This window comes from Lates calcarifer, linkage group LG16_LG22 (genome assembly GCF_001640805.2).
Source record: "Lates calcarifer isolate ASB-BC8 linkage group LG16_LG22, TLL_Latcal_v3, whole genome shotgun sequence".
In the NCBI taxonomy this organism is placed as follows: Eukaryota; Metazoa; Chordata; class Actinopteri; family Centropomidae; genus Lates; species Lates calcarifer.
The window spans coordinates 1,720,885-1,741,159 of NC_066848.1; the positions used below are offsets into that span (position 1 = coordinate 1,720,885).

The following is a 20,275-nucleotide window of genomic DNA, read 5'->3' on the forward strand; positions in this document are numbered from 1 at the left end:
CCATGAATAAAACAGTGATTAAAATACAAAGACTATTACACATCAATTTAAACAACGAGCTGTCGTTCTGAGAGAGAATCGATTTATTTGTTTATTCAGCTGTGTATGAGTAAATACAACTTTACAAACTGTAAACTAAGAGTGTTTCATTTGTTTTCAGATTTCTACCATTCACTGTTTTTAAGCTGAGAGCGTTGTGAACTTTGGTCAGTTGACTTTTTCAAAGTACTCCTTGGATCCGTGTGGGGTTGGTTTGATCTGGAAAACAAACAAGATGAAGCTCAGCTCAGATAATTCTGGTATTCTGACAGGCTCAGATTGTTATTACAAGTGTCTCACAGTATTGTGGAGAGGATTCCTACAGAAATAAACCTTTTCAATATAGAGTAATATCCTTTTTGTTTAACCAGAAACATCACTTTTTATCACTAGCAGACTCCATTGAGAAAAACAGTAATTTTACAGAGCAGGAACACAGGAGCTGCTGAAATACCACTGCCTCCATCTGTTAGTTTCTTTGTGTTATTGTGTGACTTTAAGTGGTGGAGGAAGTAATCAGATCTTCCACATAAGTAAAAATATCACACAATAACAGAAACAAACCAACAGATGGAGGCAGTGGTATTTCAGCATCTCCTGTGTTCCTGCTCTGTAAAATTACTGTTTTTCTAAATGGAGTCTGGTAGCGATAAAACAGCTCTTTCTTATTCTTTAATACAAGGTCAAACAGGTGAATGAACTCACCGTTGGGGAGTCAGGGGTCCAGCTGGCCGGACACACTTCGCCGTGGGTCTCCACAAACTGGAAGGCCTTCACCAGACGGAGGGTCTCCTCTACACAGCGGCCCACCGGCAGGTCGTTCACACTCATGTGCTTCACCACGCCGTTTGGATCAATGATGAACAGGCCCCTGAAAAACAAGAATTATTAACAGATAAATTATCGAGCGTCTTTCTCAACAACATAAACGTAAAAAACAAACACAAAACCGAGTAGTAAAGATAACACATAATATGTATAATATGAAAATTTACAAGAATATGCATTTTATTGTGGAGTGTGTAGCGTGAAACTCGTTTTAAAATCATATTTAAAAATGAAAAACAACGCTATTGCAAAAATAAACCGTTTTCCGCCGATTCGACCAATCACAAGCGCGCAGCCAATCAGCGTTTTGTCTGCCTACGTCGCTGGAGTGTGTCGTCACTGGCCGTGACGTCATTGACGCACGGAGATGGATGTAACTGAAGCAGCAGGGCGGACAGAGAAAGTCGGAAAAACGAGTGTAAATACGGAGTAAAACCAACGTTTGTGGTCGCTTCGTTAACACGCGGATAAACTTACTGATTCAACAAGTCTGGATGTTAAAACAAACTTTGGAGTTGTTTTCGTCGAGCACGAGTGAAGCTGGACGCCCAACACGAAGGTAAGGCTAGCTAATTAGCGAGCGTTAGCTTTATCATTAGCATTAGCCGTAGCCTTCTCTTAACTGATATCTTTTTGGGCTTGTGGGCCTGTGTTTGTCTTTCTGATTTATGCGTTTCTGACATGTCGTGGGTCCCTATCGTGGATGAATGATAACACTGCAGCTCTTGGTTGTTTTTACAACTCATTTTAAGTCTGTTTCCGGAGGTGTAGCATCACAGTCTGTGATAGTCAGTTATGGTTTTCATTTTTGCTATCATGCGCTAACGCGAACTGTGATATTTTTCTTTAATAATTTTGATGCTTTACTATACTATGACCCTTCACCACATACTACACAGACGTTTTATGTCAGTGTAATATTTTATAGTCTTTTAAGTTTTGGTGGTGACTTTTTTTCAGTGTTTTAATTCATTAGTGTTGTACTCGTGTTTTCCAGGTCTACTTGTTGAGCTGCTGCAGCCTGGAGGGAAACACCAGCTCTCACCTCACACACCAAACAGCTCTGTGTCCTAAACAATGACATTTTTGACCATATGCTATACTATGACATTTATTTCATATTTTTGACCCCTTACTATACTATGACATTTTTATGACATTTTTGACCCCTTACTATACTATGACATTTTTATGACATTTTTGACCCCTTACTATACTATGACATTTTTATGACATTTTTAACCTTTTACTATACTATGACATTTTTTATGACATTTTTGACCCCTTACTATACTATGACATTTTTTATGACATTTTTGACCCCTTACTTTTCTTTTTTCCCCTTACTATACTATGACATTTTTTTCATATTTTTGACCCCTTACTATACTATGACATTTTTTTTCATATTTTTGACCCCTTACTATACTATGACATTTTTTTCATATTTTTTGACCCATCTATACTATGACTTTTTAACCCCTTACTATACTATGACATTTTTTTCATATTTTTGGACCCTTACTATACTATGACATTTTTATGACATTTTTAACCCCTTACTATACTATGACATTTTTTTCATATTTTTGACCCCTTACTATACTATGACATTTTTATGACATTTTGACCCCTTACTATACTATGACATTTTTTTCATATTTTTGACCCCTTACTATACTAATGACATTTTTATGACATTTTTGACCCCTTACTATACTATGACATTTTTTCATATTTTTGACCCCTTACTATACTATGACATTTTGACATTTTTGACCCACTATACTATACTATGACATTTTTTCATTTTTATGACATTACTATATTGACATTTTTTCAACCTTACTAATACTATGACATTATTTTCATTTTTTGATACATACTATGACATTTTTATGACATTTTTGACCCTTACTATACTATGTTGACCACTATACTATGACATTTTTTTCATATTTTTGACCCCTTACTATACTATGACATTTTTTGACATTTTTGACCACATACTATACTATGACATTTTTTTTCATTTGACCCCTTACTATACTAGACATTTTTATGACATTTTTTCCCTTACTATACTATGACATTTTTATGACATTTTTGACCCCTTACTATACTATGACATTTTTTTCATATTTTTGACCCTTACTATACTATGACATTTTTTTCATATTTTTGACCACATACTATACTATGACATTTTTATGACATTTTTAACCCCTTACTATCTATGACATTTTTATGACTTTTTGACCCCTTACTATACTATGACATTTTTATGACATTTTTGACCCTTACTATACTATGACATTTTTTTCATATTTTTGACCACATTACTATACTATGACATTTTTGTTCATATTTTTGACCCCTTACTATGACTAATGACATTTTTATTGACATTTTTGGACATTTACTTACTATGACATTTTTGACAGCCTACTATACTATGACATTTTATGACATTTTTGACGCTTACTATACTATGACATTTTTATGACATTTTTGACCACCATTACTATACTATGACATTTTTTATGACATTTTTGACCTTACCTATTACTATCACATTTTGACCCCTTACTATACTATGACATTTTTATGACATTTTTGACCACATACTTTACTATGACATTTTTTTTCATATTTTGACCCTTACTATACTATGACATTTTTTTCATATTTTTGTATACTATGACATTTTTATGCTATACTATGACATTTTTTATGACATTTTTGACCCCTTACTATACTATGACATTTTTTCATATTTTTTGACCCCTTACTATACTATGACATTTTTTTCATATTTTTGACCCCTTACTATACTATGACACATATTTTTTGACACTATGACATTTTTCATATTTTTGACCACATATATACTATGACATTTTTTTCATATTTTTGACCCCTTACTATACTATGACATTTTTATGACATTTTTTTTATACTATGACATTTTTATGACATTTTGACCCCTTACTATACTATGACATTTTTTTTCATATTTTTGACCCCTACTATACTATGACTTTTTACATTTTTGACCCCTTACTATACTATGACATTTTTATGACATTTTTGACCACATACATACTATGACATTTTTTACATATTTTGACCCCACTTACTATACTATGACATTTTTATGTCATATTTTTGACCCCTTACTATACTATGCATTTTTTTTCATATTTTTGACCACATACTATACTATGACATTTTTTTCATATTTTTGACCCCTATACTATGACATTTTTATGACATTTTTGACCCCTTACTATACACATTTTGTACTATACTATGACATTTTTTTCATATTTTTGACCCCTTACTATACTATGCATTTTTTTCATTTTTGACCCCTTACTATACTATGACATTTTATGACATTTTTTGACCACATACTATACTATGACATTTTTTTCATATTTTTGACCACTTACTATACTATGACATTTTTTTCATTTTTGACCCCTTACTATACTATGACACATTTTTTTTATACTATGACATATTGACATTTGACCCCTTACTATACTATGACATTTTTATGACATTTTTTTACTATACTGACATTTTTATGACATTTTTGACCACATACTATACTATGGCATTTTTTTCATATTTTTGTGTCATATTTTGGCTTACTATACTGATACTATGACATTTTTTCATATTTTTTACTATACTATGACATTTTTTATGACATTTTTCCCTTACTATACTATGACATTTTTATGACATTTTGACCCCTTACTATACTATGACTTATGACATTTTTGATGGATTTTTGACCCCTTACTATACTATGACATTTTTTTCCTTACTATACTATGACATTTTTATGACATTTTTGACTATACTATGACATTTTTTTCATATTTTTGTGTTTTTGGACATTTTTTTCATATTTTTGACCCCTTACTATACTATGACATTTTTGACATTTTTTACTATACTATGACATTTTTATGACATTTTTGACCCCTTACTATACTATGACATTTTTTTCATATTTTTGACCCCTTACTTACTATGACATTTTTATGACATTTTTGACCACATACTATACTATGACATTTTTATGACATTTTTGACCCACTTACTATGACATTATATTTTGACCACTTTATACTATGACATTATACTTTTGACCACATATACTATGAATTTCTATGACCCATTATCTATACTATGACATTTTTGACCATCCTATACTATGACATTTTTATGACATTTTTGACCCCATATACTATACTATGACATTTTTTTCATATTTTTGACCCCTTACTATACTATGACATTTTTTTCATATTTTTGACCCCTTACTATACTATGACATTTTTATGACATTTTTGACCCCTTACTATACTATGACATTTTTTTTAATGACATTTTTGACCCTTACTATACTATGACATTTTTTTCATATTTTTGACCTACTATACTATGAATTTTTTTTCATATTTTTGAACCCCTTACTATACTATGACATTTTTATGACAATTTTTGAACACATCCTTACTATACTATGACATTTTTTATGACAATATTTTTGAACCCCCTTACTATACTATTGACATTTTTTTCATATTTTTTGACCCCTTACTATACTAATGACATTTTTATTGACATATTTTGACCACATACTATACTATGACATTTTTTTCATATTGATTTGACCACATGTACTATGACATATGACATTTATTGACCCATCTATACTATGACTTTTTTCATTTTTTGACCCTTACTTACTATGTCATTTTTTGACCATTTTCTATGACTTTACTATACTTTTTTATGAACATGACATTTTTTTCATATTTTTGACCTCCTTTACTATACTAATACCTTGACATTTTTTTCATATTTTTGACCCCTTACCTTTATACCTAATGACATTTTTATTGACATATTTTGACCCTTACTATACTATGACATTTTTTATGACATTTTTTAATGACCCTTACTATACTATGACATTTTTTATACATTTTTGACCCAACTATACTAATTACTATGACATTTTTTATCATACTATGACATTTTTATGATTTTTGACCCACTTACTATACTATGACATTTTTTTCATATTTTTGACCCCTTACTATACTATGACATTTTTATGACATTTTTGACCCCTTACTATACTATGACATTTTTTATGACATTTTTGACCACATTACTATACTATGACATTTTTTTCATATTTTTGACCACATGCTATACTATGACATTTTTTTCATACATTTTTGACCCCTTACTATACTATGACATTTTTATGCATCATTTTTGACCCCTTACTATACTATGGACATTTTTATGACATATTTTTGACCCACATATATATACTATGACATTTTTTTTCATAATTTTTGACCCCTTACTATACTATGACATTTTTTTCATATTTTTGACCCTTACTATACTATGGACATTTTTTGCATATTTTTGACCCCTTACTATACTATGACATTTTTTTCATGATTTTTGACCATTACTATACTATGGACATTTTTTTTCATATTTTTGACCCCTTACTATACTATGACATTTTTATTCATTTTTGACCCCTTACTATACTATGATTTTTTTTTTGCATTTTTATATGACATATTTTTGACCACATACTATACTATGACATTTTTTTCATATTTTTGACCCCACTATACTATGACATATTTTGACCCTACTACTATGACATTTTTATGACATTTTTGACCACATACTATACTATGACATTTTTTTCATATTTTTTGACCGCCTTACTATACTATGACATTTTTTATGACATTTTTGACCACATACTATACTATGACATTTTTTTCATATTTTTGACCCCTTACTATACTATGACATTTTTTATGACATTTTTAATCCCTTACTATACTATGCCATTTTTATGACATTTTTGACCACATACTATACTATATTTTTTTCATATTTTTGACCAGGAAACACCAGCTCTCACCTCACCACATCAAACTGTGTCCTAAACAACGACTCCAGTCTGAAACACCTCAAATCTCAGGGAAAACAGAACATTTCCCATTTTCAAATGTTTTGTTTTGTCCAATCAACACTCCCAAAAACATAGAATTTAAAAGTTTTCTTTGTCATATGACAGTAAATTTTAACATTTGATGAAGTGTAATCAGGAAATATATGGTTCAGATTGGTGATGAGGAACAGGTAATAGTGTAACTGACCATTTTCCTTTGTATCTTTCTTTTATTTCCAGGTGTCACCACTTGGTCCATGAGTGCAGAGTCTCCTCAAACAGTAAACCAGTTCTCTGAGAGCGGAAGAGAAACCTCCAGGTAATTTACTAACATCATCACATTAACTTCTACCTGTAGTTTAGAATTTGTCAAAAAAGACTCAACTCATTAATTTCTAAGAAGATAAATGTTTTTATTCTCAGTTATGTCTTTTTAATTACATGTTGTGTTTTTCAGGTGAATTCACAGAAACAACTGGATCCACTGAAGGTGAAGGTAGGAAAATGTTTTCATTACAGTTCACTGTCCTTAGTCCTTTTTGATAGTTAATTACAGTGTTTTAGTCGGAGAGCTGCTGCTACAGTCTCACTGAAAATTCATCCAGAAACGTTTTTAAACGACTGACATGTTTGAGTTTGTTACTTTTTCTAATGATTCCAGTCTCAGCAGAGACCAGGACTGTGTCTGTCTGAAGCTTCCAGCTGATTAATACAAGATCTCAGTAGAAAAGTTTAACTCTGACATTTGACTGATAGAAATAATCTTATTTTACATGTATCTGTAATGTTAGAAGTAAATAATTATAGTAATTCAAGTAATCTATGGTAATTTAGTGCTGAAGTAATATTAGAGCTAACCCATAATACTTAATGTAATCTGTAATAATTTAATGATAAAATTAATGAGAAATAATTTGTAATGTTAAATGTAATGTTGTAAATAATCTCTTAATATTTAAAGTAATAGAAGAAGTACTTTTTAATTGTATTAGAAGTAAATGAAGCTTCAGACAGACACAGTGGTGGTTTCTACTGAGACTAGAATCATTAGAAAAAGTCAAACATGTCAGTAGTTTAAAAAGTATCTGATGAATTGGTTTGAGTGAGACTGTAGCAGCAGAACTCCTACACTGTAATTAACCATCAAAAACGACTGAGGACAGTTTAGAGGAGGAGGAGATTTATTGATGAGTGATTAACATGATGTGTCTCTGCAGGTGGAGGAGAAGAAGATGGAGGCAGCTGAAGGTCTGGACCTGAGGAGGAGGAAAGAAAACACCACAGATGAAGCTGTTCAGACAACAACAATACACCCCTCCTGCAGGATGATGCTCCCCAACCCCTCCCTCCCTCCTCCCCCACCCCCCAGTGTTTGACCACTAGGAGGCGCTGTGTTCTGTTCTCCAACCAACACTTTACTGTAGCTGTGAGCACATTTCCTCAGACTGATGTGTCTGAGTGTAACATCTGTAACAACATTTAACTGCTCATGATATAAGTATTCATGAAACATTAGTATCATGAGCAGTTAAATGTTGTTATAGATGTTACACTCAAACATCAGTCTGAGGAAATGTGCTCACAGCTACAGTAAAGTGTTGGTGAGAGAACAGAACACAGCGCCTCCTAGTGGTCAAACATCTGTCATTATCTTTGCTGCAGTTTGTTAAATGTTGTCTGGAACAAAATCATTAAAGGTTTCTTTTTAACTGTACAGTTGAGTGTTTCAAATTTTAAAATAACATTAAATATATATTTTACATGATTGAGAACTTATGTAAATAATAAAATCCTACTCAGGCCTATCAAAGACTTAGTTTTTACTGATTTATTTTTTTAAGTGTGCCAATTGTACATTTATAGCATATACACAGATCCATAACTCTAATATATGAAGTCTATTTAATGTTTACTTTTTGTACTGTATAGACTTTGATTCTGTAGGCCTAAGTTTTTACAAAAACTAAATTATAAAAGCACATTATTTAAAATATTTTCTTAGTATATACATGTATATATTGTTAATTTTTAAACATGTAAATTTAAGTTGTATAACCTAATATTTTTCAGTATACTTTTATATTTATTTTTTAAATGTGTATAAACTTACTTAAATATATTTTTTACAACTTGTAAATTTATCTTTTAAATTTACTTTTTGAAGTGTATAACCAGTTTACAGCATGTTAACATATTTTAATCAGAGTAAAAACTTCTATTTTGAAGTATAAATGTATTAAAGCACATTAACTTATTTTATACAGCATATCAACTTATCTTTTACTTTGATTTTTTAAAAAACATATAAACTTACTTTTAAAATTTTAACTTAACAAATTTACTTATGGTGTATAAACTATATATTTTTTTACAGCATATAAACCTATTTCAATTTTAACAATTTGTAAATTAATCTTATAAATTTACTTTTTAAAGAATATAAACATTTTACTGTAGGTCAATTTATTTTAATCAGGGTATAAAGTTTCTTTATATCTCTTTAAAATCTTTAATTTTTTTTTTTTTTAGACTTACTTGTAAAGAAGTATAGAAATACTATTTTTTTTACAGCTACATTTTGGAAAAATACAAATTCAAACTAATTTAATCTGATAATTTAGAGCAGCCTAAACTAAATGATGTTTGTTCCAGACGACAGGTTTTAAAGAGTCAAACTGCAGCTGAGATAATGACTGAAAACAATAAACTTACACTGACCTGGAAATCTTCATGTCTCTTCTCTCTGTCGTTTGATGGGTGAAGTTTCAGTCTGTGGAGAAAAATCACAAACAACAAACATTAATATAAAACTGCAACTGTTTACACCTTCAAAATAAAAGCAGAGGATTCTGGGTACTGAAGTTCTAACTGTAAGTAAAAGACTCACTGGACTAACTGGTGCTGGACCAATCAGACAGGACAACAGAAATGAAATAAAATAAACTTCTGACCATTAACAGTGATTCATTTGAGTTTTTCTGTCTATAAACACTTGCTTAGCTCATCATAGCTCTACAGCACAACACTGAGCTGTACCTGGAGGAGAGGAAGTAAACATGGCTCCTGTTTGGTGTAACATCATCTCCCTGCTTGATGAGGCAGAATCCATCGTCTCCAGCTCACAGGCTCAGATTAACTCATCTGTCTCTGCAGCGTGGGAACTAAAATTCACACAGAAAACAACATGTCAACATCAGACTGTATACGTCAAACATCTTTGTTAGCATGTTTATAAAGAGGTGTAATATACCTTTATCTTACAAACTGGTCACAGCTGACAGTCCCATCAGGTGAGGTCCTATCAGGTGAGGCTGTGTGGTCAGCTGGGATTCAGTCAGAGAAAGCCTTCCAATCAGAAGGAGTCCTCGTGCTGCAGACCCATCAGCTTCTCATCCTCTGTCTGCATCCACAGCTGGAAACAAAAAGCAGAACATGACATGGTTAGTTCATATTTCAGCTTTGGACTGGGTCAGTATTGTAGACGACATTATTACAGCTCAGTGGTTTAAGTCTGAACCTTGTGCTCGTCTCACATAACCTCACTGTCTGATTCTAATTCAAACCCTAAATACCTGTCCTGACTGTGGTGAACCTGTGTGCCTCAGGTTAGCATAAGGACTTAATCAGACTCTTACATTAGTCTAAAGAATTTGCTCAAGCATCGAAGAAGTTATACGTCTAGCACTTTGTCAATACTAAATCCTGGATGCACCCTGGCTTCTTCCACCACTCCGGAGAAATGATTAACTAGTTTTATACTAATTATTTATGCAAATACTATTCATCACCATACATTCAGCGGGATTCCTAAAGCTTTAAACCGTAACAAAATGTAAAACTGGATGCGTTAAACTTCAAAGACCCGTTTAAAGTTAAACTTACTACACCTACAAACAACCAGAGTCAAAACAGGTAAAGAAGCACAAATGAAGCAAATCGTCCACAATTCTGGAGGAGAAGGCTAAGGCTAATGCTAATGCTAAAGCTAACGCTCGCTAACACAGATAGCTCGTTAGCCTTACCTTTGAGCCGCCGGTGTGTTCGACAAAAACAGCTCCAAAGCTTCTTTTAACGTCCAGACTTCTTCAGTAATTGAGCGTTAACGAACCAAAGCGACGAAGCGACGACTCAAACGTTGGTCTTACACCGTATTTTCACTCGTTTTTACATTTTGTTTCGCCGCCGATCCTCTCTCGCCTGCTCTCCTCTCCTCACGTTCACGGTCAGTGACGACAGACGCCAGCCAACACTAGCGGGCGAACGCTGATTGGCCTGCTGAATCTGCCCCGCCTACCAGCCGCTTCTGATTGGTGGAAATAGCTCAGCGGAAGTTGTTTGAAAGTTCTAACCAATGAACATTGACCTCAGTAGAAAACGTCATGAGGTCAAGAAAGGTGAGGGAGAATTCATCCATACTATAGATTTAAGGAAAGACAACCGCTGAGAGAATCTGCACTTACACTGTTTTTTTTTTTAAATCAACTTTATTTATAACATGTAAGATAAATACAGTGATAAACTCAATGTTTTAGGCTACAATTCATTATGGTTACCCATAGAAAACAGACACACGTTTAATCACCAGTCACTCAGGAAATAACAGCAATAAAGATATTATTGGAAAAAAACAAACTGATTTGAAATGTTTAAATAATTTAACATGATAGGAATATACAAGTAAGCAAAGTTGAGCCATTAAAATAATAAATAATAACAAGAAATTGAGCAAGAGGCCAAACTAAAATAAAAATTATACTCAGATATCAGTATATAGACTTTGTGATAACCAACTATCACGGTTCTTCTAACCTCAGTTTAATGTGTTAACAAAGGTTAGATCATTGAGATTAGAAAAATAAGGGCTTCAATCCCTCTGGAATCATGTTAGCATCAGTGACGGTTGCGTCCACAAGTATGCCTTTACATGAGTACAACACACATAACGTAAACAGATCGACTTCTAAGGATGCGCTACAAATAGAATATGAAGGTAACAGGCAACAGCTACCCACTGGAAAGAATAAAGGAACAGAACAGTAATTTGGTTGCTCTTCAGTTTACTCATACTGGGAGTAACTGCTAACTGAAGAAGGCAGCATGAGCGGATTGTTTATAGAACTACAGCTGCTCTTGTGCCTTTTACACAACTCAGACATTCATTAAATTGAACGGGAGTATCTGTAAAATACAAGATAAAAGTATACTTTTATAAAATCAAACCTATTTACATACTGGATTTATAACTGACAGTTGCTCCTTGCAGAATACTTAGTTAGTTATGGTTGCTGGGTATTGTTATTCAGTTACAGGGATATAACTCTAATGTTACAGGGTACCCTCAGGAAACAGTTAGCTACATGAAGTTAGCCACATAAGTTACGTTACCTTTGATGACCTGGTCGCTGCACACATGAGCATAATCCACCTCCACTCCTCCCAACCGCAGGTGAAGGCTCGCAAGCCATGTTTCTGAACATTTTCTCACATTTTCTACCTTAAGAAAAGCAACTTTTGGTAGGACGTGATAAAAGCCTCTTGTGTTTACTCAGTTTTATCAATTTGAACGACTGTAAATGACACAAACTGTAGCCGTCTTGCGAGCCTGTGATGACGCTTTCCATGTGGAGAATCACTTCCTGCCCCTCCAGCTGCATTTCGCTAACATTAGACGCTAACTAACTATTGACTTGTGTTTTGTCTTTTCATGTTTTCTGAAAAGTTGTTGTGTTTTGTGAAATTGCCACCATATTGGATGTGCACACTGAGTTGGCAAACAAAATTCAATAAAAGCCAGAAATATGGGAAAATCAGTCCTGCAGCAACACAAGAGACAGTAAGAGAGGCTATGGGCTCTCTAACCTTTAAATACTCTTAGAATAATCTGCTGGAATAATTTGTCCAAAATACATACTGTGAAACCTTTATACACTTAATTTTCCTTGACATATTGGTCGAAATCAAGAGTCAGAGCTTCTAATTTCTGACGTGTCATGAATGCAGCATGACCACCTGTTATATTGAATTCTAGGCCGATTGTAAAAAAACACCCTCATGTCTCTTTAATGGCGGCTGTGGACTGATGTTTCTAATTGAGTAAATAACACACCTACCTCAGTGCGATGCCTGGACCCTCCAGCAGGACCCCATAGTCCCTGGAGATCTGCTTGGTGAGGTCTGAGAGCAGGGGGATGTGGATGTGGCCCAAACCTCCAGTCTGACAAAAAAAATATTCATTTATTTTAGCATTAAAAAGTCCTGTGAACACAACACAACATGTGCAGATCACTCATTAACTACAGGTTCATTTATGGCCTGAGTTGAACCTTGCCCCTTGAATAATTATTAAATGAGAAAGTTGTACCTTGCGTGGGGTGTTGATCCACGCCAGGTGGGTGAAGTGGGAGTCCACAGAAACACCCACCACCTCACAGTTGACGTCGTGGAACTCGTTCGCCTTGTCACTGAAGGAAATGATCTCTGTTGGGCAAACGAAGGTGCTGCAAACACAGAGAGAAGCAAAAGTCACTGAGAGTGAAATGTTTTCTGACTCCCAGTCGATCTGCAGAGCTGCTTACAGGTACTTAATGTGCATTTAAATCAAAGCTAATCAAAGTCAGCACTCACAAATCCAGTGGGTAGAAGAAAAGGACCAGGTATTTTCCCTTGAAATCAGCAAGGCTCATCTCCTTAAACTCCCCATTCTGCACAGCTGTGGCCTTAAAAGCAGGAGCAGGCTGAGTGACAGCAGCAGCCCATCGGCAAGAGCCTGATGCAGAAAAACCAAGCACAATTAATTCATTCGTACTATTTTCTTTGGAGCACAGACATCTACTGTGCATTCAGAAAGTATTCAGACCTCTTGCTATGACTCTTGAAGTTGAGCTTTGGTGCTTTCAGTCTATACACAAGAAACATTTAACATCAACTACTCACAGGAAATAACTAAATAAAAACAAAAAAAAGTAAGTTATATTCAGTACTTTCTGAATGCACTGTATGTATAATCTCTATATGACTTAGGCCAAGATGACATTAATGGAACACGACTGTTCTCACTAATTCACATGTTCAGTACTTGAATGAAATCCTCACTAATTGGAGGTCATTTTAGTGGCACTGAAAAGTGCAAAACTTGTGACATAAAACCAGTTTGAGTTTCTTTTACAGCTTAAGACAGTGTGCTGTAGTGACACAAAGAAAGAGCATCAGTGTGAACTTTTAAATCTGTTTTATAATGATGTGATCATCTGTGGACTAAATGAGATTACAAACAAAATCTGATTATAAAAAAAAAAAGTTTTAAATGTGAATAATTTTGTCTCATCACTTCACAGCACTGAGCATCAATTTGAATATTTTATGTGATACTGCATATATTTGCCTTATTGCGGTAATATTTCACAGCAATAATCTGAGGATCTGAGGGAAAAACATGACTTGTGATTTAGGTTTTGTACGTACTGGTGGAGAAACATGCTCTCTGAAGTGCAGGGACTCCATGTCGACTCGCTGCTGTGACTTTCAGTCCTGCTGCTGCAACCTGTGCCTGAGGGAAAAAAGAAAAAGTCAATATTCATAATCCACAAATAGACTGAAAACACTGTTAAATCTTTAGAGGTCTTTGATGTTAAACCAAAGTCATAAACTCTCAGAGCTTCAGGACAAACATGATGAATCTTAATTTCACCACTTTATTCCGGTCATTCAAGACACAGAACCCGCCTACAGAGAGACTTGTGGGTCTGCACCCAGACACAGCACCTTCTGCTCCAGAGGGAGAGGGGGATCATGGGTAATATACACTGTTAGTCCTACTGTTGAGTGGTAAAAACCTACAAGTAAAAAACTGCCAACAGTTTGGAAGCTTAGAAATACAAATTCAAGGGCGATTTATTTAAATCCCTCATGTTTGAACCACTCTGAATTCATCCTCCATGAAAGGAAAACTTTACAGTTTTGTTTTGCTGCCACCACTTCAGAGTCTGGTGAAGGTCATGATGTGAGAGAAGCTCTTTATAAATGTGAGGATGTTTTATGAGCCGTGGATGAGGCACTAGACGAAATGTCAACAGGTTCAATACGAACAAGTTCTCCAGGCTAAAGGATCCTGAGAAAAAATGAATTATGTTCTTTGATAATGTGTTATTTTCCAGCCACGATGGCAGGACTAAGATTATTAAACCATAATTTACATACTGAATATTTGTAGAGAGAAATGTTCATGGAACAGGAAGGTAATAGGGGTGAACTGTTTTCTATCATTATCATTATCATCAGCCCTTCACAAAGAGCAGGAAACCAAACAGCTCAACCTGCTGCAGTGCTCCCCCTGCAGGCCTGGACAACTTTTCTGTTGCATTTATTCCAGCATTTGTGCGTTTGTGTATTTGGAGCACACGAATTGTCAAACTGATGAAGATGTTTTCCCAGTTTGCTCATGTTTTGTCTTTTTGCATGTGTTTTCTTAAGCTGCAGTGTGTTTGCACTCATCAGCCACTGTAGAAAACTGTGTTTAAGAAAATTATTTTGTGCTTTGAAGCCAATTACATCTTCACACTAAACCACATCAGATCTTCTTCTGGAATTACACAATTTCTATTAGAGTGTAACACATAATGAAGTAGTATATGATACAACATAATAATGTTGCTGTACTTTCTTAGCAACGAAGTGCATGCCTGAAAGAAATTTAAAAAAAATTAGTTTAGAAGAAATTTAAAGACATGAAATGAAATTTTACACCTATAAGTGCATATTGCTCATATATGACAGGGTCTGCCCCAGAAATAATACTGTGATAAACACATTAATAGTAATGATAATGTTTTAATTAATAGATACATAAAATATGAGGTTAGCATCTTGAAAACCACATTGGTCTCACACAGCGACCGCGGATCACAGGTTTGGCACCAAACTGACAGTTAGTCCTCAGGTTCAAATGTGCGACACACGCGATATGACAGCGCGCCACTGCACATGCGCATTATTCATCAATACCCGCTATCGATTCTCGCTAATCACTGATTGATAAAGCACCAAACTGAGGCGGAGCAGTGTCGACGGTGAGTTTGATTCTGTGTATGAACTTAAACTTACAGAGGTCCTGAGTAGTCTTCCAATGGTGGCTGCCATCTTGGATTATGTCAGAAGAGAGTGCTTAGTTGCGTCATTACGCACGCGTTCGACGCAAACGTCTCAAAACTATAAATATTAAATATTAATCCGTATTATTAAAACTTTTCACACATATATAGGCACCAAAGACGTTATTCGGAGACTGTTACCGGAACAATAAAAAACAAAAATGCTGTACGGAGCTTTCATGCTGCCTTCAGGTGCTCCTCGGATGACGAGTAAAACGTACTTATTTAAAATTCTAATGTTTAAAAAATAGCACAAGGTCTTTTTACCGAACATTTATCAGAGCACCGGAAACACGCGATGCCAAGATTTATTTTCTTTTCTTCTTTTCTGGTCAATAATTTCTTTTTTGTCAAAAAACGAGTCGTTGTTTAAAAAAAGCACAAAACGCTGCCGCTGCGCGCGAACCTTTATATCATTAATAAACACAAGTTGTTAATCAATTTTGTTATAACTATAAACACAATGCGCCTGCTCTCAGATTAGTGACTCACAGTATGATCCATATACAAATATATCCTCCGATATTTCCGATGTTCCTGAATGTAGCAAACCCCGCCCACGACTGAACACGTGGTTTAACGCGGAAATAGTTTCTAAATAGAACTTGACCTCGAAAGCATGAGAATTCCATGTGAGCTTTAGTAGTGTTTGTGTTTAATTTATTGAATTTAATTTATGAGTAGTTCATGTGCGTGTTGTTCTGATGGATCCTGTTCTGTTATACTGGAAAAACGAGGGGCAGGTAACTGTGCTGTGTTCAATGAAACTGTTTACATCTTCTTCTTGTGTTTATTTTGTAATCTATACCTTCCTTTTTCAGTCGTTCCTCAGCCGAGTGAAGCTCTGGTTTAATCTCCTGGATCCATCGTCGCTGCTCTCCTCTGATGTGAGTCTCAGCCTCTGCACTGATCTGATACTGGGAGATAAATCTGATGTTTAACAGCTGATGCTGCTCCCCTCAGGCTGAAATACAGAAGGCCCACTCTCTTCTTAGAAGTGGCGAGAACAGGGAAAAGGATGCACCTGCACCGACCCTCGCTCTTGTAAGTGTTGAATGAAACACAGAATAAACAGTTTTGTTTGTTAAATTAATTCTAATGTTGATAAAGTTTTTTTAAAGGCATAATTACCATGTAATGTTTACAGTCGTCTGTCCACGCTGATTCTGGAGCTGTTCTTCCTCTAGTTTTCCGGCCTCCAGGTAAAACAGAATTAAGACTTTCATTGATCTTCCTCCAGCCAGTATTAAAAATACATGTATATCAATACCAGACTCCATTGACAAAATCAGGAATTTTACAGAGCATAACACAGGAGCTGCTGGGATACTACAGTTAGTTTGTTTATGTGGTACTTTTACTTATATAAAGTATCTGATTACTTCCACCACTGAAAGTCACACAGTAACACAAACAAACTTCAAAAGTCAATGCAGTGGTATTCCAGCAGCTCTTGTGTTCTGCACAGTAAAATTCCTGTTTTTGTCAATGGAGTCTGGTACTGGTATATAACAATGTTTCTGGTCAAACAAAAAGTATCTTACTCTTTAATATCATCATAATCAGTATCAATATCATTAAAATAAGTCTTCTAATATCTAAAATTACATTATTTGTCTTTTTTTTTCAAGCATTTTTGCCAATATCAGCTCCTCTGGTACGTGTGTCATCCAATCAATATCAATTAATTCATTCTTGACCTGAAACTGACCTTGAAATGAAAAAAACTTTATTTTTTCAGGTGGTTGCCAGTTTTTTACCTCACAGCGGCGTCAAACCAGCTCTGTTCTGGCAGGTAAAGAAGAATATTTATCATATAAATAAAAACTTATTACATGTAGCTCTAACACAGAAATATTCTTTCAGTTTTTGCTGCAGAGTTACAGCACTGGGTTCAACTATGCAAACAGAAATTCCTCATCAGAGCAGGTAACGAATCAGAAACAGAAGAATGCAGCAGATCCTCTCATATCTTCAGATATAATCTGTAATCTATCTCACCTCCAGGGTAAGACGACGTCTCTGAAGCAGCTTCTGTTGATCGCTGGGACGGTCTCCTACACAGCGTGTGCAGGGGTAATCTGATGGTGGCAACTTCAGCTTTAAAATAAACTGTGTAGTTTCACTTTTAAAAAAGTTTCTAATGTATTTTCTGTTTCAGGCTCTTCCTCAAATTTTCATCAACCGACTCAGAGTGAGGAGCGCACCAGTCCAGACTTTCCTCAGGTCGATATTACCGATCCCACTCTCAGGTGAGTTATTTATCCTGAAATTAGAAAACTATTCTACACCTGCGATAGTAAATAAACGGGTCCAAACATTATGAATTCACCCCGAGGCAAAAAACAAAATGGCGTATAATTTATTTTCCTTTTTATTCTGTTGTTAGTAGATTGTTCGTCTGTTCGTCCCATTCTCGTGATCCTGATATCTCGGTATGCCTTGAGGGAATCTCTTCAAATTTGGTACAAATGTTCACTTGGACTCAAGGATGAACTGATTAGAATTTGGTGGTCAAAGGTCAAAGGTCAAGCGACAGCCGTGGCCAGAGGCATTAGGTTTTTGGGTTGACCATCCATCCAATCATCTGTTTGTCCCATTCTTGTGAACGTGATATCTCAGAAACACCTCAAGGGAATCTCTTCAAATTTGGTGCAAATGTTCACTTAAACTGGATGAACTGATTAGAATTTGGGGGTCAAAGGTCAAGGTCACTGTGATCCCACATTCTTGAGAGCGCGATAGAAGGAATTCCATTACAGCTTTTAAAACAAAAACAATCTCCGTCCAGACGAGCGCTTTAGCCCCACATCAGAGAGAATCTCTGTCCATAACATCTACTCAGCAGTTGGTTGCTTGAAACTGGACCGGCTGACGAGGTCTACAGTCGGAGGCAGTAATTCTAGTTTCTTATGATTTAATAATAAGTCTGCTGGTTTGGATCCAGTACGAACAGGTTGGACTTTTTACACCAACGTGTTGTTTATGTCTCTCCAGCTGCTCTGGCCTTCTTCAATGTCGTCACTGTCAGAAGCGAGGAGTCAGACTCGGGGATCCAGGTGTTTGATTCCAATGGAAATCCTGTCGGTTTCTCAAAAGCAGCAGGAGAAAAGGTACAAAGAAAAAAAAACAAACAAAATAAATCTTCTCGTTGAAAACTTGCAGTGTTAAATATTTCTTTCTGTTCAGGCCGTGATGGAAACTGCGACGTCGAGAGCGGCCATGTTTGGCACGACCGCCGCCGTTCCTAATCTGCTGATTTTCCTTTTACAGAGGTGAGAGGCTTTTAAATGTTAACTCTGCTCACCTGGACAACACCACACCTGTCAGCTAACATGGATTTACCTTCACAGGACGAGGCTCTTCCAGAGGAGCCCCCTGCTGGTCGCTCCTCTCCGTCACATGAGCGTAGCGTTTGTTCTCGGGCTGATGATCCCGGTGTCGTTCGGTCTCTTCCCTCAGCTGGGGACGGTAAGATTCAGGATCCTTCAGGCTGTTTTCCTCCCAATGAACTCGGCTGACGTTGACTTTGTTTATTCTACAGATAAAGAAGGAAAAGCTGGAGGAGGAGCTGCAGGCTGCTGCAGTCGACGGACATTTATTCTATCACAGAGGACTCTGAGGAGGAGCGACACATCGTAGAAACAATTAACAGAGTAAATAAAGTGGTCGGAGCTGATTAGCATGAAAATAAACGTCTTATTTAACATCAAGCAGCTGCAGCTTTTTCTCAGATTCATGTGAGATAAAACCACTTACAGGAACATGAAGATAGTTTATGATAGTAAATTTATTTAGTTGAAATATTAGATGTTTTTTTTATAGATATGAAATATTACATCAGTTCATGAAAATACATTTAGTTTTCAAAGTTACATGAGCATTTCTATGTATTGCACTCTGTCTTATCTGAAATACTGAGGCACAAAACCACCTTTTTGGCAATGTGATTGAGAATGGACTTAACAGTAAAACAACAGTGCTAAATGTACATTAATAAAAATAAAAAAGCATATAAATGATTGTGGAACTGAGGCATCAATCGTTATTTGATCAGCTGCAGATTGACGAGGAACAACCTTTTCTTTTATAAAACACTGAAAAAGTCTCATTACACAGTTTGTTTTAGTTATGAGACAGAAAAGTCATTAGTAAAATACAAAATGTGACGTTTAAAAAAATGTCAATAAACCCACATGTTGTCTATTGCAGTTGTTTCAGACCAAAGACGATGAATTGTGATGTA

The 20,275-nt window shown here is 35.2% G+C and overlaps 2 protein-coding genes and 2 long non-coding RNA genes across 4 annotated transcripts; 2 read left to right on the forward strand and 2 right to left on the reverse strand.

The window, feature by feature from the left end:
* Nucleotides 1–60: 60 nt before the first annotated feature.
* prdx3 (peroxiredoxin 3) lies at nt 61–16,123 on the reverse strand. Its single transcript, XM_018681019.2, has 7 exons — nt 15,983–16,123; nt 14,345–14,429; nt 13,508–13,649; nt 13,245–13,380; nt 12,994–13,097; nt 745–910; nt 61–258 (listed from the first exon to the last, which is right to left on the reverse strand). The coding sequence occupies exons 1-7, from the start codon at nt 16,016–16,018 to the stop codon at nt 208–210; spliced, it is 720 nt and encodes a 239-aa protein (XP_018536535.1). The 5' UTR covers nt 16,019–16,123; the 3' UTR covers nt 61–207.
* Nucleotides 7,050–8,234, forward strand: LOC127143398 (uncharacterized). The gene is made up of 3 exons (XR_007814771.1): nt 7,050–7,202; nt 7,341–7,379; nt 8,101–8,234. It is a non-coding gene; the product is annotated as an uncharacterized LOC127143398 (long non-coding RNA).
* Nucleotides 8,002–11,108, reverse strand: LOC108886272 (uncharacterized). The gene is made up of 5 exons (XR_001961409.2): nt 10,906–11,108; nt 10,134–10,295; nt 9,920–10,044; nt 9,602–9,653; nt 8,002–8,139 (listed from the first exon to the last, which is right to left on the reverse strand). It is a non-coding gene; the product is annotated as an uncharacterized LOC108886272 (long non-coding RNA).
* A 470-nt stretch (nt 16,124–16,593) lies between the features above and the next one.
* sfxn4 (sideroflexin 4) lies at nt 16,594–20,059 on the forward strand. The gene is made up of 13 exons (XM_018681018.2): nt 16,594–16,772; nt 16,851–16,916; nt 16,993–17,073; nt 17,177–17,231; nt 17,661–17,686; nt 17,771–17,824; nt 17,896–17,958; nt 18,037–18,105; nt 18,191–18,281; nt 19,027–19,142; nt 19,219–19,304; nt 19,383–19,500; nt 19,574–20,059. The coding sequence occupies exons 1-13, from the start codon at nt 16,734–16,736 to the stop codon at nt 19,649–19,651; spliced, it is 942 nt and encodes a 313-aa protein (XP_018536534.1). The 5' UTR covers nt 16,594–16,733; the 3' UTR covers nt 19,652–20,059.
* Nucleotides 20,060–20,275: the final 216 nt, after the last annotated feature.